This window comes from Colossoma macropomum, unplaced genomic scaffold (assembly GCF_904425465.1).
Source record: "Colossoma macropomum unplaced genomic scaffold, Colossoma_macropomum, whole genome shotgun sequence".
Taxonomy (NCBI): Eukaryota; Metazoa; Chordata; class Actinopteri; order Characiformes; family Serrasalmidae; genus Colossoma; species Colossoma macropomum.
The window spans coordinates 24,136,064-24,154,969 of record NW_023494802.1 but is presented as its reverse complement, the minus strand read 5'-3'; the positions used below and the strand labels follow the sequence as shown (position 1 = coordinate 24,154,969).

Here is an 18,906-nt window from a genome sequence, read left to right as displayed (position 1 = left end):
GCATGATCTCCTGCTTCAAATGGTATGTGGTTTATCAAGAAGGAGAACATTTTAATCGTCTCACTTGTCGTTCCTGTAAATATTCCTGATTATTTTATAAAGAGACTGAGGTCAGTTGGGACTCCCTTGGTCAGTGATTGGCTCTGCAAAGTGGAGCTGAGTTTAATAAATACATCATCAAATATCAGTAAAATCTAAACATCGATACTGCCGATACAGAAATTATTCCAAAATCATAGTATGTCCTGACTGATTATTGTCTAGTCTCTTTGTAATAAAATCATTAAATATGATGTAATCAATTACAATAGTGATACATATTTTCATGTTACTCATCCCTAATTGAGCCTCTGTGTTAGTGACTGAACTTTATGATGATGAACTATATATTAGTGAAGCACGACTCCTAAGCAAACGGTTAAGATGTAAACAGAGTCATTCGGAGTGGTTTGGTGTGAAATGCTCAGTTCTAGAGTCAGAGTTGTTCTCAGTGGTGGTGATAGGAACCAGACGTCCACCTCTAAAAGCTCCCTTACAGAAAGTTATTACATGAAATGGTTACACTGCCTGATGCCTGAGACATTGTTTTATAATACTTTTGAGGAGATTTTGGTCTTAAACTCAACATTCATGGTGGAGGGATACATAACGTACAGGGTGCTGTCAGGCAAAATAGTCCCCAAAGAAAACTTATTATTTCAGATGCTCCACTATTTTCCCGTCATCAACATTCCATATAAAACTCAGAAGACACGTGTAGGTTCACTGGTGGTTTTGGATAGTAAGTAAAATGGCTATTTTTGTGTTGTAGTCATGGTGACCAGTGGCTCCTATCACCACCACTGTAAAGAAATCTGAACTATTTCACACCAAAGTACTCTGAATAACTCCCGTTTACATCTCAGAGCTTTTTTTTTTTTAATGTAGAAAATTTTAAAAATCACCCTTTTGGTTGAACCTTGACAGCACCAGAGCAGGTGATAAAGGCAGATGGTAGAGAATAAACCATCCTGATTGTAGTTTATCCAGTTTTTTGAGTTGATATGATGAAAATATATAGTTACATTAAGTAATATTAGAATGTTTAACAAATAATTACAGCTGACTGAAGTTTTTCACATCCTGCCAGTACAGTCTGTTTCTCCTAATGTGGTGAAACCCTGAGTTTACTGAGAAAATCATTTTAGTCACAATTCTTTGGAAAGGGAACTACTTTCAGATTCTTTTTTCATGCCGTATTAGTCGGATGTTGACTTGTTCCTTTTTTCAGGAAGTTGGCTTCATAGTCTCCGGCTTCTTATTAGACATTTCCGTTCCACCTTAAATAATGCACCAGTTATCAAGTCCAAACCAATTCATGTTTTTCTTAAACTGTTTACGTCTGATCCGGTCAGTTTGGTTTTCAGTTTATCGAGCAACTAAAGAACTCTGCATGACACACGTGCGTCCTGTCATAATCACCTGCATGGGCTGCGTCTCCTTGTACTGGATACTGATTGGTTTGTAGAGGAGTGTCTGACGTCGGCGTGTAGCCAGTTCGCTGGGCAGCCTTTTCTGCTGGAATGGAGGAAGATGAATCTCCTCTCCCTCTCATCCTCTCGGAGAATAAGGGAGACGTTTAGGCATTTTTATTTGTTTTTTCATGTTGACTTTTAACTCATTTCATTGAACCAAATTCCAGTCAAATATTTGGTCTTCTCCCTCTGCTTCTCTCCTTGTTCTTTTTCTTCTCCTGTTGTTTAATGTGTGATGATATCCTGCCTCCTGTAATTGATCTAAAAGTCTGAACCATCCAGAAAAGTGTTATCCCGTTGCAGATGAACCGAACCATGCTTTAGTTTGGTCTGGACCGAGACCACCTCTTTTGGTCAGACAAAATTTTGGTGCTTTGGTCCGAGGCACCTTTCACACCTGCTCTTTTGGTTCGGACCAAACTGAAAAGTCTGAAGGTCCAGACCAAACAAGGTAGGTGTGAAAGCACCCTTAGTGGAGCGGCAGCTTCAGAATGTAACTGCAGCCACATTTAAGGTGGAACAGAAAATTTAATTTAGGAGCTGGTGCAGACCCCTACTTCCCCCTGGTTTGATGTTTCATATGCTCTGTTGCACTAATTCCAATTATTCAAGACTAATTATGCTTTCCTGATGAAACATGCAGTCGGTCAGTGTTTTTTAAGTACTGATGATATTCACCACATTATCTCATCAACTCCAAAATGGCAGCTTGACAGGAGAAGACAAAAACATTCATAGCTTTAAATGTAAGTTACTGTAAAACGATTTAATTTCAGGCATTTGTGGAGCACATCTATCGGTCTACTCATCATGAAATTTTCACACAATGCGAAGACAAAAATCAAAACAAATTTTTTTGCAACAATGATGAAATATTGTCATATTGCCCAGCTCTATGTATAGGCTCAGTGAGGAATCTCGCAGACTCATGATGACCTTCTGAAACCACAGCGTTCACCCACAGAAATGTTCCTAAAGCCAACACTGCACCCCCTTAGCCTGAGTTTTGGGATCTGCGACAGGCCGTCCAGCTCAGCGACAGATGACTGTGAACCTGTGAAAAGCACTCGTGCTGGGGTTTGGGTGGTCAGGGTGTAAATGACAAAAGCATTCATTTCATTCATTTTGCTTTTGTGGCGTCTCATTTTCTGTTTTAAAACTGAAAATAATGAATTTTCTCTCTTACATGGTCACCAAATAATTGAGCACGATTTTAAACCCATCATTCAATAAAGACTGTCTAACATTCACTAAATGTTAAACTGTGCTGCTAGCTAGCAGAGAGGAGCTGGTTAGCGTTAGTGTAGCTAGCATTAGGTTGGATTCTGACTAACTGAAAATAATGGAGTTCAGTGTATCCTGAGTTTCAGTTTTGGTTTTGGCCAAGAATTTTTAATTCTGTTGTAGTTTGTAAGACACGTCTGTGATCGCTCGTGTAATCTGCTATGTCTGTCTGTTGGTGGGGGTTAGTTGGAGTGAATTGGATAGGTCTTGAGGGTTTGGCTGGGGTTAGCGGGGTTGGAGGGGTGTAAGTGGGGAATTGTGGGGTTTTATTTTATATTGGTGGGATTTAGTGAAGCATTGCTGGGGTTTGGTGGGGGTTTGTTGAGTGTTAGTTAGGCAGTTTGGTGGGATCTGGTTTGGATTGGTTGGGGTCTGATTGGGTTTGATTGCGATTGCTGGGAGATAGTGGTGGTTTGGTGGAGTTTGGTTGAGATTGGTGGGGGTTAGTGGGAGTTTGGTGGAGTTTGGTTGAGATTGGTGGCAGTTTGGTGGGATCTGGTTTGGATTGGTTGGGGTCTGATTGGGTTTGATTGCGATTGCTGGGAGATAGTGATGGTTTGGTGGAGTTTGGTTGAGATTGGTGGGGGTTACTGGGAGTTTGGTGGGATCTGGTTGGGATTGGTGAAGGTCAGTAGGAGTTTGCTGGGGTTTGATTGGGATTGGAGGGTGATTGTGTTTTATGAGGAAAGGATGGTTTAAAAATGCAGCTGTGTGTGTGTGTGTTTACTCAGAAAAAGAATTCTGAAATAGAAACTGGTTTGATGTTGGCAGGAAAATAAGTTGACTCATTAGTTCCTGATTCAGAGTGTGGAGCATAGAGCAGCAGTGTGTGTGTGTGTTTCACTGTTTTAGTGTAGATTTCAATGTGTGCTGGCCACTCAAACCACCAAGCCAGTGAATCTTGCAGCCAACATTAAAAGGTTTCACCTAACAATGCATGAGTAGTGGCACATTTATAAATTGTAATCAAAAACTAAGAGTACAGTGATTTTTATCTGTTTCATATTCTGTGCTCATGTCATAATATTCACTTTTTATCTCAAAATAATAACTTTATTGAAATATTGACTAACATATTGAAATAAAGACATCTTCGTATGACTTACAATGTCAGAATAGTGACTTACATTTAGTTTTTAAATTATGGACTCACTAAAACAAAATAATGATTTATTTTCTTGAAATAATTGCTTACTTTTTATCAAAATTACTAACTCATTGTTTGGACAAAATCTTAATTTTTTCTCCATTTTTGTTTCTGGCAGCAGTTTGTGAAGAATAGCGACTTAATTTCCAAAAATAGTGACTTATTTTCTCAGAATATAGATTTTGTATTTCTTAGTTTTATAGACATTTTGATTTAATATTGAAATATTGTCTTAAAGAAATGAACTACTAATGAATGGACTAATGATGCTCTCTTTATGACAGGGGTGTCCAATGTCTTCTGTTTTAGAGTGTGTTGTAAGTGGACCACCAGCCATAACGCCGCAGTTCTTCCTCTCACCTGATGGTGGCTGTAAAATTACAGTGGAATGCGCTACACTCCGTTAACAAAACTGAAGTTTAAGAGCCTTTCTTCTCTGAGCTACTGCTTCATTTACCAACCCACATTTAGTCCAGACCTCTGCCATAAAGCTCAAACTAACACTGAGATCCGTAGATTTTGATGGAAGTTTGAACTTCTTCATCAAGAGCCGAAGCAAATGAGCCTCATATTTCAAAAGACTGTAATGAATTTAATATCAACAGACATGAAAGACAGCATGAACTTTATGCTAAGTATTCAGGAGAGAAACTAAAGCAGCTGCAGCTCCGCAAATCTCACAGCAGCGACTTCTTATCAAATCAAATTCAGCAGGTCAGTAAATATTAACCCTTTAAGGTGGAACAATAACTGTTGTTCATGCTGTTAAATCTGCTCTTCTCATTTAATAAAGTGATTTCTGAATGATGTTGCTGCATTTATTTGAAATGTGAAGAACATGATCTAACAACTGAAAACGCGTCATATTTTTACTCATTTGTGAATAATTTTTCAGCCCACAGGTTTTGGACACTCCTGCTTTATGATGAAACAGACAGTCTTAAGTATAACAGACATTAATAAAGTATGGTATTATCCAGCCTTAGCCACAACTTAGCTTCTATGTGGCAGCAGCTTCATTGCCGAATCCTTTTACTGCACACCAGTCCATTCCAGAATAGACTTCAAGGTGCTGTTACTGCTCTATAAATGTCTTACTGGTGCAGGAGCAGCGTATTTATCTGATCTGCTGCAGCGATATGAGCCAAGCAGAACTCTCAGATCATTAGGAATTTTTTTTTCCCCCAGAGCTGTTTTAGTGTCCATTTTAGTCAGACCCTTGCTGCTGTTGGGTGATTTGACCCCAGGGGTTGGCGCTCGCAGAGAAATGCACAGGCCTTTCCTTTGTTGCTGTTGTCGCTGTGAGATCAGCTTTCATTTTGGCTTCAATGTCTTTGTCTGTTACTGACTATTTTTACAAGTTATTAATCAGTAGCTGATCCTAGCTGTGCAGTAGTCTTAGTCCATGTATCAAAACAATATAAGGCTTTTTTGGGCTCAGAACTGGCCTGTAACTCTGAACAGAAATTCTCTCCTTGAACGTCATCCTGTGTGTGTGAGCGATGCCCCGAAGTGGCCAGTTTTCAGCTCACTGTACTGAAAATATAGTGTTCACTTAAACAGAGCAGCTACTGCAGATTCAACCGTTGCAGTCCTGAAATCAGGAGATGCTGCAGCCCCCTCAGCCCCCCACTTTCCACGTCCCTGTTGTGATTTAAAAAGTATAAAAATAGTACAGAATGTGCTGACAAGCTGTAGTCGCCACTCTGTAAGCAGTTCAGTTTATTAAAGAGGAGAAAAGTTTTATGTTGAGCTGTTTTAGGACTTTTATGTTGAAGATCCTGAATGTGGGTGGAGTGGTGGGTTTTCTGGAGTAGAGCAGAGGGCTGTGTTTGTAGCTCTTAGCACTGGAGAGGCTGTGTTTCTTCTGTTTTCAGCTAATTAAAAATAAAGCTGTGTTATGGACCAAAACCTCGAGTCGTTTGAATTTCTCCAGAGAACCGCGAACGGTGCAGGGTTCTGCATTTTGCTTTTATTGATAGACAACATTTTGCCAAAACAAAAACCAAAAAGCTGAATACCTACCCAGCCAACAAATATCCGAATAGTTGAAATAGCCGTAATGATTTGGGCATTCGGTTAGCGCCATGCTAATTGGTAGGGTGTATGCAAACTTCAAGAACAAGCAAACGTCAGACGCCAAACGCATCTTGGCTGATGTTCCACATTGGGAGTGAGCGGGGGAAACCGTAAACTGGGGAATGTCAATGCTAAACTATCCCTTCAAATACCTTGTGTTCTCGTTTACTCTCTCTCTCTCTCTCTCTCTCTCTCTCTCTCTCTCTCTCTCTCTCTCTCTGTCTCTCTCTCTTTCTCTCCTGCTGTGTTCATGGTGAGGCGTCTGAAGCTCCTGTTTCTGCTTGTGGACTTCAGACGTTCTCTGCTGGCGGGGCTGCTGAGCTCCAATTAGCCTGATTTGCTCCAGCCTGCGTTACGGCACTGGCGCTCTGCTCGCTCTGTCTGATCTGACTCGAGTGCAGATTCATTTCCTCATCCAGGTCAGCAGTAAAGAGTTGCTCTGACTCGCCACTTCGCTCTGAGTTACTTTATAAACTCACTTCCTTTATTCAGTTCACAGAGCAGCTCAGATTAGCAGAGCAGCATCTTATTTAACACTTCCTGCGTTACAGCACAGAGCTACAGACCCATACTCTCTCTCACACTCACTTTATGTATATAACTCTCTCTCTCTCTCTCTCTCTCTCTCACTCTCTCTCTGTCTCTCTCATGTGATCTTATGTTTTCACATTTTCATGTTTTTTCGTGATTACACATTTTCACATTTTTTTAATGTGATCTCACGTTTTCACATTTTTTTTCCGATTATCACACATTTCCTGTTTTTTTATGTGATCTCACATCCACACAGTACAATATTAGTAATAATAATAATAATAATAATAGTAATAACTATTAACTGATTTGTTCCTTTAGTCATTTGTACACAACGAATGGCTGTTTGTGACATACTGTGGGCAGTGGTTCTGCAGTGGATTGTCCTCGAGCCAGGTGGTCTGAGGACCCCCGAGACCCCAGGCAGACGGGGAAAAGACGTGGAGCTGAATTTATAGAAAATAATCGCAATCAGAAAAATCACAGTTGGATATTTTCACCAGATCGTCCATGCACTTTAGCCAACCTGTGAAATCTTATGTATGGAACTTGGCGATGAGCTCAGCTGAGTATCTGCTCCTGCTCGTTCTGGACCTTGTGTCAGTTCTGGGTTAGTGTTAGTGAGTGTGTCCCTCATTAGTCCTTCAGAGGAGATTTTGACCCTCCGTCTGAGCCGGTGTGGCTCTTTTTTGGGAGTTTTTGGGTTCGTGCAGACCCTGGCAGAAAAGAACACACACCACTCGTTCTATTTCCAGATGGAGAAGTGGGTCGGAGTCCGCTGGGGGAGTTACTGTCTGTCCGGCCGACGTTCTTATACTGAAAACCCAAAAGGTATCATGGATATTGAGTGCAGTGTGGGCGGACACGCCCAACCGGGTCTGTAATAGTGGTCTGATTACAGAACCGGACCTGACTAGTCAGTCACAGGGTCCAGCTTTGGGCTGATTTTCTTAGCCTAAACATCAGACTTGATTTGTTTTCTAATTAGTGATTATATTTTTTAATGCAGTAGATCTGTTTAGCCCCACCCATTCAGCCTATGGCAGTGCAACATGGTATGATAGAATACAATACTTAATGATACTTGTTATAAGTTATGGTACAATACAATACTTCATAATACAATACTTTATGATACAGTATGATACTTTATGATGCAGTGCGATAAGTTATGGTAAAACACTTTATGATACAGTATGATACATTCTGGTGCAGTGCAATACGTTATGATACAGTACGATACTATGATACAGTGCAATAAGTTATGCAGTACGATACTTTATGATAGAATGCAGCAAGTTATTATACAACACTACTTCATGGTACAGTGCAGTAAGTTATGGTACAATATGATACAGTATTTGGGGTGGGGGAAAAAATCGATTCTTAGATGCATCGCGATGTGGGGTACAGGGGTAAATACACAAGACAATACAATATAAATGTGGGTTAAGGGCCCTTTAAGTTCTGTGATCTACTCCTAGGAGACCAGTCAGCTATTCTGGCAGCGTGCTGAGCTGTTGGCAGTGAGCTGGGAGCTGAATGGCTGCTGCTGGGGGAGTGGGTGACCTGGGGGGGGGGCTTTGGGTTGCTGGCAGCAGTTTCAGTCTCAATCAGAAATAAATTGTTTAGACGCTAAATGATAATGTTCATTTATACATGTGTACGTGTGTGTGTGTGTGTGTGTGTATGTGTAAGTAAGCTTACACATACACACACACTGACAGTAAGCTGTTTATCGGCTCCTGGTGTCTCAACACAGATGTTTTTACTCTCCCGCTCAGTGCTGGAGGCTCCTCTGGTTCCTGTAGGAGCCAAGTTGATCCTCTCAGCTGCAGATTAAAAACATTTCAGTTTTTATTAGATAATCTGCTGTTGGTCCTGGTGTTAGTCTGGAGATCCTTCTGCTCTTTGCTGTGGATGATGATTCTTAGATAGCTGGGCTGCTTTTCTCAAAGTGGATTAACTATTTCTAGATTTAAAAAGAGAAATCAGTTCTTTACTCGTTCTTCACTGTTTCACTCCTTTCTGCTCTCACTGAGCTCCCGCAGGCAGCCCAGCCCTGCAGGACCTGTAGGATTCAGCTTCGTTTAGTTTGCAGCAGTCGGGTTTGGTTCAGTTTGGTCAGGTAAGGATTGGTTCAGAAAAGTTTGGGCTTGGTTCAGTTTGATCAGGTTAGGTTCAGTTTGGTCTGGTTGGGTTTGGTGTTCGGTTTTGTTTGGTTCGGTTTGGTCTGGTTGGGTTCAGTTTGGTCTGGTTGGGTTTGGTTCAGTCCGGTTTGTTTCGGTTTAGTTAGGTTGGATTTGGTACAGTCTGGTTGTGTTTGGTATGGTCTGATTGGGTTCGGTTTGGTTCAGTTTGGTCAGGATGGGTTTGGTTCAGTTTGGTCAGGATGGGTTTGGTTCAGTTTGGTCAGGATGGGTTTGGTTCAGTTTAGTCAGGTTGGTTTTGGTTCAGTTGGGTTTGGTTCAGTTTAGTCAAGTTGGTTTTCTTTCAGTCTGGTTTGGTTCAGTTTAGTCAAGTTGGTTTTCTTTCAATCTGGTTTGGTTCAGTTTGGTCAGGTTGGGTTTGGTACAGTGGTTGGATTTGGTACATTTTAGTCAGGTTGGGTTTGGTACAGTGGTTGGATTTGGTACATTTTAGTCAGGTTGGGTTTTCGTACAGTCTTGATTTGGTACAGTTCGGTCAGGTTGGGTTTTGTCAGGTTGGGTTTCGTCAAGTCTGGTTTGATTTAGTTTTGTCTGGTTTAAGGTACTTTGGTCTGTTTTTATTGCTCTAATGTGCTGTGTCTTGTTTGGTTGATTTTATAAATAATGGTCAGCTTCAGCCTTTTTTTATATTAATGTCTCAGTGCTGAGGCGGAGGACTCTAGCTGGCACGACCCCTCTGAGGAGGAAGTGTAGAGGCTCCACTCGAGTGGAACACACACAAACTCTTATTTTTCTTTCTCTGGTTTTCTGCAGTGCTGAATTCCAGCAGGCGAGTCTGTTTCAGTCTGCAGTGCCGTCAGGCTGATAGCTCCACTGGGAAATTAGGGATTACAGTCTTCTTTTACTGCCTGCTTCCTAAAGCGCACACAGACATGTCCTCTGATGTTTTCTCCTTGGTTCTGCTGCTCTAAGAGGATGAGGAGCCTCAGTGCTGGTGACTAATGCTGATGAGTTTTGGGGTCATTACACTCACCCTCGTTTGGTCATGTGTTTGCTGCTCGCTGTGTTTGAGGTCATTTTAGGTCTTGTGTAACTGACAGTGTCCATCACTGTGTCTGAGAGTAAACCCGAAAACTTCTGAACACTTTCTCCACATTCACTCACTGTGTCTGTTCATATCTGTCTGTAGACTCACGTTTGTTTATTGATTAGTGTTGTTAATAAGATAATGTTAATAAGATAATGTTATGGTACAATGAAACATTATAATACAATACGATACTTTATGATACAGTATGATACTTTATGATACAGTGCAACATGGTATGATAGAATACAATACTTAATGATACTTGTTATAAGTTATGGTACAATACAATACATCATAATACAATAATTTATGATACAGTATGATACTTTATGATGCAGTGCAATAAGTTATGGTAAAACACTATGATACAGTATGATACATTCTGGTGCAGTGCAATACTTTATGATACAGTGCAATACGTTATGATACAGTACGATACTATGATACAGTGCAATAAGTTATGCTTCAGTACGATACTTTATGATAGAGTGCAGCAAGTTATTATACAACACTACTTCATGGTACAGTGCAGTAAGTTATGGTACAATATGATACAGTATTTGGGGTGGGGGAAAAAATTGATTCTTAGATGCATCGCGATGCGGACGTGGACGATTCTGAAACGATTCATTCAACATCAAAATCGATTTTCTAAATATTTAATTTATAACATAAAGTTGACGGAACGCAAAGGGTGGAACTTGGAAGTGGGTAAGTGCAGCGCCTGGACAGTCTGTGGCAGCACATAACAAAGACACAACAGGATGAGCGAGAAATCCGACCAGCTCCCTCTGCATTAAAGTCAGGTTAGGTCAGGAGTCACAACCCAAATGTTAAGAAGAGACATTTTGTCCTTTCAACAAAAATCAAACCACCTTGGGAGCCACAACATTTAATGTCCAGTATGTCTCAGTATGTGCTAGTATAGGCTAAACAATATAAACGAAAACGCGGACTTCCTCTACTCTGCTTTAAGCTTTAGCTATAGCCGCTTTCCTCCCATCTCCAGCAGGAAACTTTTCCTCAAAAGTTGAATAGTTTCTTGTAAAATGTCTTTCAGCTTTCGGCTGTTTTACGAGGCTGAAGTCCTTCTCATTCACCAGCTTCTTTCCCGTTCCACCTTAAATTCTGACTGAGGCGCCGAAGGTAAATGCGGCACCATTTAAGGTGGAACAGGAGAATTAGAAAGAGAAGCGACTTCATCTTCGCAACTTTTTAGTGTTTGACAGTCTCTCGTTGCAGATTTAACGTATCAGGAAATAAATACGAATAAGTCCATTCGTCTCCAAATGTTCTTCTGTCTTTCTCTTTTCCTTTTTCGTTCGCTACTAGCCAGGCGAAACCTCGTTGCTAGGTGACCTGCAGTCTGCACGTCAATTCTCAGTTGTTGAGAAACAGGGCTTTTGTGCTATGTTGCACACTTCCCGTCTCGAAGATGTTTTATTGACACAGCAACCCCCCCCCCACTCTCTACCACGAGACCAAGAACGAAGTTATAAAATCACTAAAGATAATGGGTGGGACAGCTATAATGTGCTGCGTGGACATCCATTACCACTGGATCTTATTTCACCGTAACAGCGCATTTTATCACAGATGAGTGGCAGCAGCGTCTCCAAACAAGAGCAGTGAATGAGAGCCTTCTAGTTCACTTCCATTTGTTTTATTAATAAAAGATATTGGACATAAATGCATTATGGATCATTACAAATACTTTGCTTTAAAACTACCAAGTCCTCAGACAGTAAGAAAATAGAAACCATGTATAGAAAAAAAAGATGCATCGAGATGCATCGATAATCATTTTGTAATCGCATCGCAGCCCTCTGAATCGTAATCGAATCGTGAGGTGCCTAGAGATTCCCACCCCTATACAGTATGATACTTTATGATATAATACGATACTTTATGATACAGTGCAGTAAGTTATGGTTAAATATGATACTTTATGATACAGTGCGATACGTTATGGCACAATATGATACTTTATGATAGAGTATGATACTTTATGATACAGTACAATACTTTGTGATACAGTGTGATACGTCATGATACGATAACATACTTTATGATACAGTATGTCATGATAAAATTGGGTACTTTATAATTACAGTATGATATGTTCTGATACATTATGCCACAGTATGACACATTATGATACAATATGATACAGTATGAAAAGCTATGATACTGTAAGTTATGATATAATGATACTGTGATACTTTGTTATACAGTATGGTATGTAATAATACAAATTCATACTTTATGATTCAGTTTGATAATTTATGATACAATATGTTACGTTATGGTGAAAAATGATACGTTATGATATAATATGACACATAATGATGCAGTACGATACAGTTCAAAGTAGAGTATGTTAGACAGAACAATAAATTATGATACAGTATGATACTTTATGATACAGTACGATATGTTAATAGTATAAAACTTATCGTACTGTAGTATAACGTAACGATACCTTATGGTACTGTATCATAACGTAACGATATCTTATGGTGCAAAATGATACATAATGATGCATTACGATATGTTATGACACAGTATAATGTTATATTACAGTGTAATACCTTATAGTACAATTTGATTTGTAATGATACAGTAGGATACTTTATGATGCAATATGATACATTATGGTACAATACGTTTTGATGCAGTAGGATACTTTATGATACAATATGATACTTTATGATACAGTATGATACATTATATAATACTTTATGATACAGTATGAAACTTTGTAATATAATCAGTTATGTTGAGATATGATCTTGTGGTCCAGTATATGCTCCCTATTAGCGTAGAGCAGCGCGGTATGAGAGAGAGTTACTGCCAGTTGGCTAGTAAATGTTGCATTAATTTGTAAAGCCTCTCTCTCTCTCTCTCTCTCTCTCTCTCTCTCTCTCTCTCTCTCTCTCTCTCTCTGTATGATTGTAATCCTCTCTCGGCCAGGCTCTGATGTGTTCAGTGGGGATGAAGCAGGACGTGAGCAGAGGCTGAACGCTCTTTCTGTCTCTCTCGGTTCACTTCAGTTGAGTTTAATGCTCTTTATTAGCGTGAGCTGCTTTACGCTACAGCGCAGAGTGATATAAGAGCACTGATGCTAACACACGCACTGTGCCGAAAAACACGCATATGCTTATATTAGCATTGGATCATACTCTACTATAATAATATACAGCAGTGTGCGCTACTTCTCTGGCCAAAATAAAATTCTCCAGCTATTTTCAAATGTAAATATTCCAAATCAAAGCTGGGCTTGTGTGTTTTATTGTCTGTACTCCGCTGCACTGTGTACTGTCCTGTATTCAGTCTGTTTTATATCTAATTCTGAATCGGATAAAATCAAATCAAAATGAATGGTGCTGAGAATTTCAAATTTGATGATGCACTGAATCCTGAGAAATCATTGAAAATAATTTCTCTCACGTAACCTCTCTCTCTCTCTCTCTACTCCTTTCTCTCTCCCTCTCTCTCTTTCAGCGCTCTCTCTGTTTTGCCCCCCTTTTATTTATCTTTCTCTCTCTTCCACCTCTCTCTCTCTACCCCTTTCTGTCTATCTTTCTCTCGTTCTCTTTCATTTCTCTCTCTCTCTCTCTCTCTCTCTCTACCCCTTTTTCTTTCTCCCCCCTCTTTTCTCTGAGTTGTGAGGATGAGTTGTTTGTGTTTATTTTTAGTGTTTTAATAAACACTGAGAATGGAATCTCTCCCAGCTGTGCCCCCCCCCCTCCCCCCGGTCTGTGTATATGTCTCTCTATCTCTCTGTTTCCCCTCATTTGGTGCTATATGTGATTGTAATTGCAGGCTGTTCTGCTCATTTACAGCTCCAAACTGTCTCATTACTGAGATCAGCATCATCAGCATCATCCTCAGCCCGTCGCCATGGCGATGCCACAGCACGGGTCAAGGGGGTTGGGGGGTACAAGGGGAAGAAGGATGATGTCATCTTAGAGAAATTCTATTTGCATGTTCTCTACCCTCTCTTCTCTTCTCTTCTCTTCTCTTCTCTTCTCTTCTCTTCTTTCCTTTCTTAAAGGATGATGGCACATTAAATTTATCTCTCAGTGTCTCATGGTAGTGCTGTGATTGCAGTATTTTAGGTGGTTGTTTGGTGGTTGCTGTGGTATTTTAAGTGGTTGCTAGGTGTTTGCTTTGGTATTTTAGGTGGTTGCTGTAGTATTTTAGGTGGTTGGTAGGTTGTTGCTATGATATTTTAGGTGGTTGCTATGGCATTTTAGGTGGTTGCTATAGTATTTAGGGAGTGGTTAGTTAAAATTTTTTTACTGTGGTATCCCAGGCGATGCTAGGGTGTTGCTAACTGCTTGCTGTGGTTTCTTGGGTGGTTGTCAAGGTGTTAGACCGCCCTGCTAACCCATTCAACTCATCACTGGTTGCTAAGCAACAACAACAGTCACTTCACTGCCACTTTGTGCTGGAACTTCATTTTTGGCTGAAAATTTTGCCAGTCTGTATGTTTAAAGCAGTAGAGCTCTGTAGGTGGTGATTATGGTGAAGTTTGTTGCTGTAATGATCTGTGACCAAATAAGAGCCGAGATCTCGCTCAGTGACACAGGACTTCTAGTGGTGGTATCTGTGTAAATTGTGTGTGTGTGTGTTTGTGTGTTTGTGTGTGTGCGTGAGTGATGTTTAACCATGTTCTCTCTGCTCTCTGCAGTATCTGGAGGATTCCTAATGTGAACTGTGTGGACAGTAATGGATACACTCCTCTACATCACGCTGCTCTGAACGGACACAGGTGAGGGTTTACCTGACGCATTGACCGCTGCGCCTCTGTGTGATGCACAATTGATGTGTTTTTGATTATGTACTGAATCTGATATTAGCAGCAAAGGCTTGAACTTTCAGTTCAGTTCACTATGTGGCACTGTGTGTCTTTCTAACTAGCATTAGCTATTTTCAGATAGCATAGTCAGCTAACATTAACATTTTCAGCAGTTAGCCAGCGTCAGCTATTTTCAGTTAACTAGGATTAGCTGTTTTCAGTTAGCAAAGATAGAGTTAGCTTTTTTCAGTTAGCAGAGTTAACTAGTGTTAGTTATTTTTAGCATTAGAGTTAGCTGAGCTTGGTTATTTTCAGTTAGCAGAATTAGCTAGAGTTAGCTATTTTCAGTTAGCAGTGTTAACTAGTGTTAGTTATTTTTAGTTAGGAGAGTTAGCTAATGTTAGTTATTTTAGTTAGCAGAGTGAGCTAGAGTTAGCTGTGTTCAGATAGCAGAGTTAGCTAGTGTTAGCTTTTTAAGTGAGCAGAATCAGCTACCATTAGGTATTTTCAGTTAGCAGAGTTAGCTAATGTTAGCTGTTTTAGTTAGCAAAACTATTAAAAATTATTAAAGCTATTTTGAGAATAAGAGGGAAAAAGTTATAATGTTAAATGTGTTACCAATTATTATTCATTAACAAAAGGAGACCATGTTTTACTAATTATTATCATTGATTATTTATTTATATTATTTATTGTTCTTTGCCCCCCCCCCTCCTCAGTGAGGTGGTGGAACTGCTGTTGAGGAATGAAGCTTCAACTAACGTAGCTGACAGTAAGGGCTGTTATCCGCTGCACCTGGCCGCGTGGAAGGGTGACCAGCGCATCGTCCGGCTGCTCATTCACCAGGGTCCATCACACCCCAAACTCAACGAACAGGTCAGAACACGCGTTGGATCTGCTTTTCTGGTTTTTCGCTTTCCTTTAGTGCGCTGTATCTTGTGCATGTAAACATTTGGCAAGTCCCAAAGCTCAAAGTTCCGTTCAGAGGGAGAAACTCTCTCCCACAGAAACCACTTTTCTTAGCTGCCTAAAATGCCTCGCTGGTATTCCAGCGCTTTTTATTTGTTACAAGAAGACGCAATCTCGTCCTTACTGGGCACACCCTCACACAGCGCACAGCGGCTGCTGGAGGAGGAAGAGTGTGTTCAGTGTTGTTGCTGTTTGGAGAGACACTGACTGGACTTTCAGGATCAACTCTGGACCAAACTGATATGACAGAACCGATGCCGCTGGAGAAACAGCCACAGCGGAGTTTACAGTTGCTCAGGAGAGAAGACACAGTAGCTCTAACACAGTGTTTCAGGCAGAGGGTGAATAGAGATGCACAATATGAGGAAAATAATGTGGTTTTGGAACACTGATGCTGTAAGTCTATTCTAGGCCCCAAAAATGCAATTTTGAGCATTAAAAAATGAGCACAGTAGGTCCCCTCTTCAAGATTTGCAGCTTGTTCACTCTGTGGAGCCATCAGAGAGCAGAGGAGAAGATCAGGGCCTTCAAAGAGGTAAAGAAATCTCTCTGAACAGACAACATCTGAAGTTACTGGAGCTTGTCCAACATGATGAGGATGGAAAGTTCCACTTTTTCTTATAGGAAGGGTTCTTCTGCTATTCTTTGTCATAATGAGGTAGGAAAGAACAGATAATTTGTCAAATTGAAAAGCCCTCACTACAGTGGAAAATGCGGTGAACACTACACTCTTAAAAAAGATGGTTCTTCAAGGGTTCTTTACTAAAGACAGTGGTATTTTTATATAGAACTGTGAACACTTAAAGCACGGTTCTTTGCATGGTGCATAAGATGAACAAATTCAATAAAATACAATAACAAAAGAATTAAAAGTAGTATTCCAGTAAAAACAAGGGAAATTATAAAAAACTAGTTAAACACTAAAGTAAGGAAATATGTTTTTAACCTGTTTTTTTAAAACAATGATCGAAGGAGCCTGACGGGTGTTTATCAGAATTGTGTTCCAGATCTTTGGTGTATAAAAACAGAACCTCTCTGCTTCATATGTGGAACACAGAGAAGCAGCACTAGATGATCATAAACCTCGATTTGGAACATCTGCATTTAGAGACACATGAAGTTGTTAAAACAATAAGAGATTTAAACACTAGCAGTAAAACTATATAGTGGATTGTAGGGGTGGGAATCTTTAGGCATCTCACGATTTGATTACGATTCAGAGGGCTGCGATGCGATTATAAAACGATTATCGATGCATCTCGATGCTTCTTTTTTTTATATACCTGATTTCTATTTTCTTGCTGTCTGAGGACTTGGTAGTTTTAAAGCAAAGTATTTGTAATGATCCATAATGCATTTATGTCCAATATCTTTTATTAATAAAACAAATGGAAGTGATGTGGCAAGTGAACTAGAAGGCTCTCATTCACTGCTCTTGTTTGGAGATGCTGCTGCCACTCATGCTGTATAGCTGTGATAAAATGCGCTGTTACGGTGAAATAAGATCCAGTGGTGATAGATGTCCACGCAGCACATTATAGCCGTCCTACCCGTTTTCTTTAGTGGTTTTACAACTTCGGTTTTGGTCTCGTGATAGGGAGGGGGGGGGGCGCGAAAGCCCTGTTTCGCAACGACTGAGAACTCGCGTGCAGACTGCAGGTCACCTAGCAACGAGGTTTTGCCTGGCTAGTAGCGAATGAAAAAGGAAAAGAGAAAGACAGACGAACATTTGGAGATGAATGGACTTGTTCGCATTTATAAGCAGCGCAGTTGGTTTCCTGATACGTTAAATCTGCAACGAGAGACTGTCACACACTAAAATGCTGCGAAGATGAAGTCGCTTCTCTTTCTAATTCTCCTGTTCCACCTTAAATGGTGCCGCATTTACGTTCGGCGCCTCAGTCAGAATTTAAGGTGGAACGGGAAAGTTCAGCAAGAAGCTGGAGAATGAGAAGTGACTTCAGCCTCGTAAAACAGTCGAATGTTGAGAGACATTTTACAAGAAACTGCTCTAGTTTTGAGGGAAAGTTTTCTGGCGGAGATGGGAGGAAAGCGGCTATAGCTAAAGCTTAAAGCAGAGTAGAGTAAGTCTGTGTTTTCGTTTATATTGTTTAGCCTAAACTAGCACATTATCACATACTGGACATTAAATGTTGTGGCTCCCAAGGTGGTTTGATTTTTGTTGAAAGGACAAAATGTCTCTTCTTAACATTTGGGTTGTGAATCCTGACCTAATGTGGCTTTTAATGCAGAGGGGGCTGGTCGGATTTCTCACTCATCCAGTTGTGTTTTTGTTATGTGCCGCCACAGACTGTCCGGGTGCTGTACTTACCCACTTCCAAGTTCCACCCTTTGCGTTCCGTCAACTTATGTTATAAATTAAATATTTAGAAAATCGATTTTGACATTTGTGAATCGATTCAGAATCGTTCACGTCTGCATCGCCATGCATCTAAGAATCGATTTTTTCCCACACCCCTAGTGGATTGTAAAGGACACAGGCAGCCAGTGCACTGATGCTGGAACTGGTCTAATATGATCTTGTTTTCTAGTCCATATTAATTTTCTCGCTGCTGCATTTTGCACAGGTTGTACTTGTAGGTTCTGTGAACAGAGCATTAATTCCCTATAATCCTGTAAAGGTTGAGGTCAGTTACTCATATTTTCACAGAATTATGGCTCTCTAAATTTTTCTGGCTTTCCGGACCTCCACCGCGGGCGGGCGTATCGGCAAGACTGCTTAGGGTCTAGGAGCCTACAGATACAAATTTGTGGGATTTCAGGAGTTTGGCCTCGTCACAGATTTTTGAAGTTGCTTGTTGCAGAGCATTCCCTTCTCTTGTCATTTTATTCACAACGTCATCAGTGATTAGTCAACATTGTCCTAACGTTCATCACAAAACTGTCGACTTTAAAACTCTGAAGTTGTGCGGCCCCTAATGCACGCATGACATTACTGTTCCATAGCGAGATGTAAAATATGAGCCAGAATGAAAAACAAACCCTTTTAGATTGCTTTCATGTTGCTCAACCTCTTCACTAAAAACAGTGCATGAGGATTTATATTTTAAAATCAAATGCTGAATTTATGTCAGAATTGAATACAATCTTCCCTGAAAAATAATAGTCATAGCTATAAAGCTTTACGCTGTGCAGAACTTGAAACAGTATTAAATCAGTATTAAAGTGTAAAGGATCTCTTACTTTTCATTTTGGCAGGTTTTGTGCATGTTACTGTTTAAATAAAATCTCATATATTCTCTGCATTTCTCTGTTTTGGCTGCATTTCAATTAGGCGAATACATCAGAAATACAAATAAAGTGGTGAAACAGTG

The 18,906-nt window shown here is 40.2% G+C and overlaps 1 protein-coding gene across 7 annotated transcripts in view; it reads left to right on the top strand.

Annotated features, from left to right (window-relative positions):
• The window catches only part of LOC118821995 (ankyrin repeat and SAM domain-containing protein 1A), a 116,961-nt gene that overhangs the window by 21,072 nt on the left and 76,983 nt on the right, over positions 1-18,906 (top strand). For all 7 annotated transcript variants that reach the window (XM_036590741.1, XM_036590739.1, XM_036590744.1 and 4 more), the window contains exons 2-3: positions 14,495-14,575; positions 15,322-15,478. In XM_036590741.1, the coding sequence (XP_036446634.1) occupies positions 14,495-14,575; positions 15,322-15,478 (238 nt within the window). The remainder of the gene's footprint in view (positions 1-14,494; positions 14,576-15,321; positions 15,479-18,906) is intronic.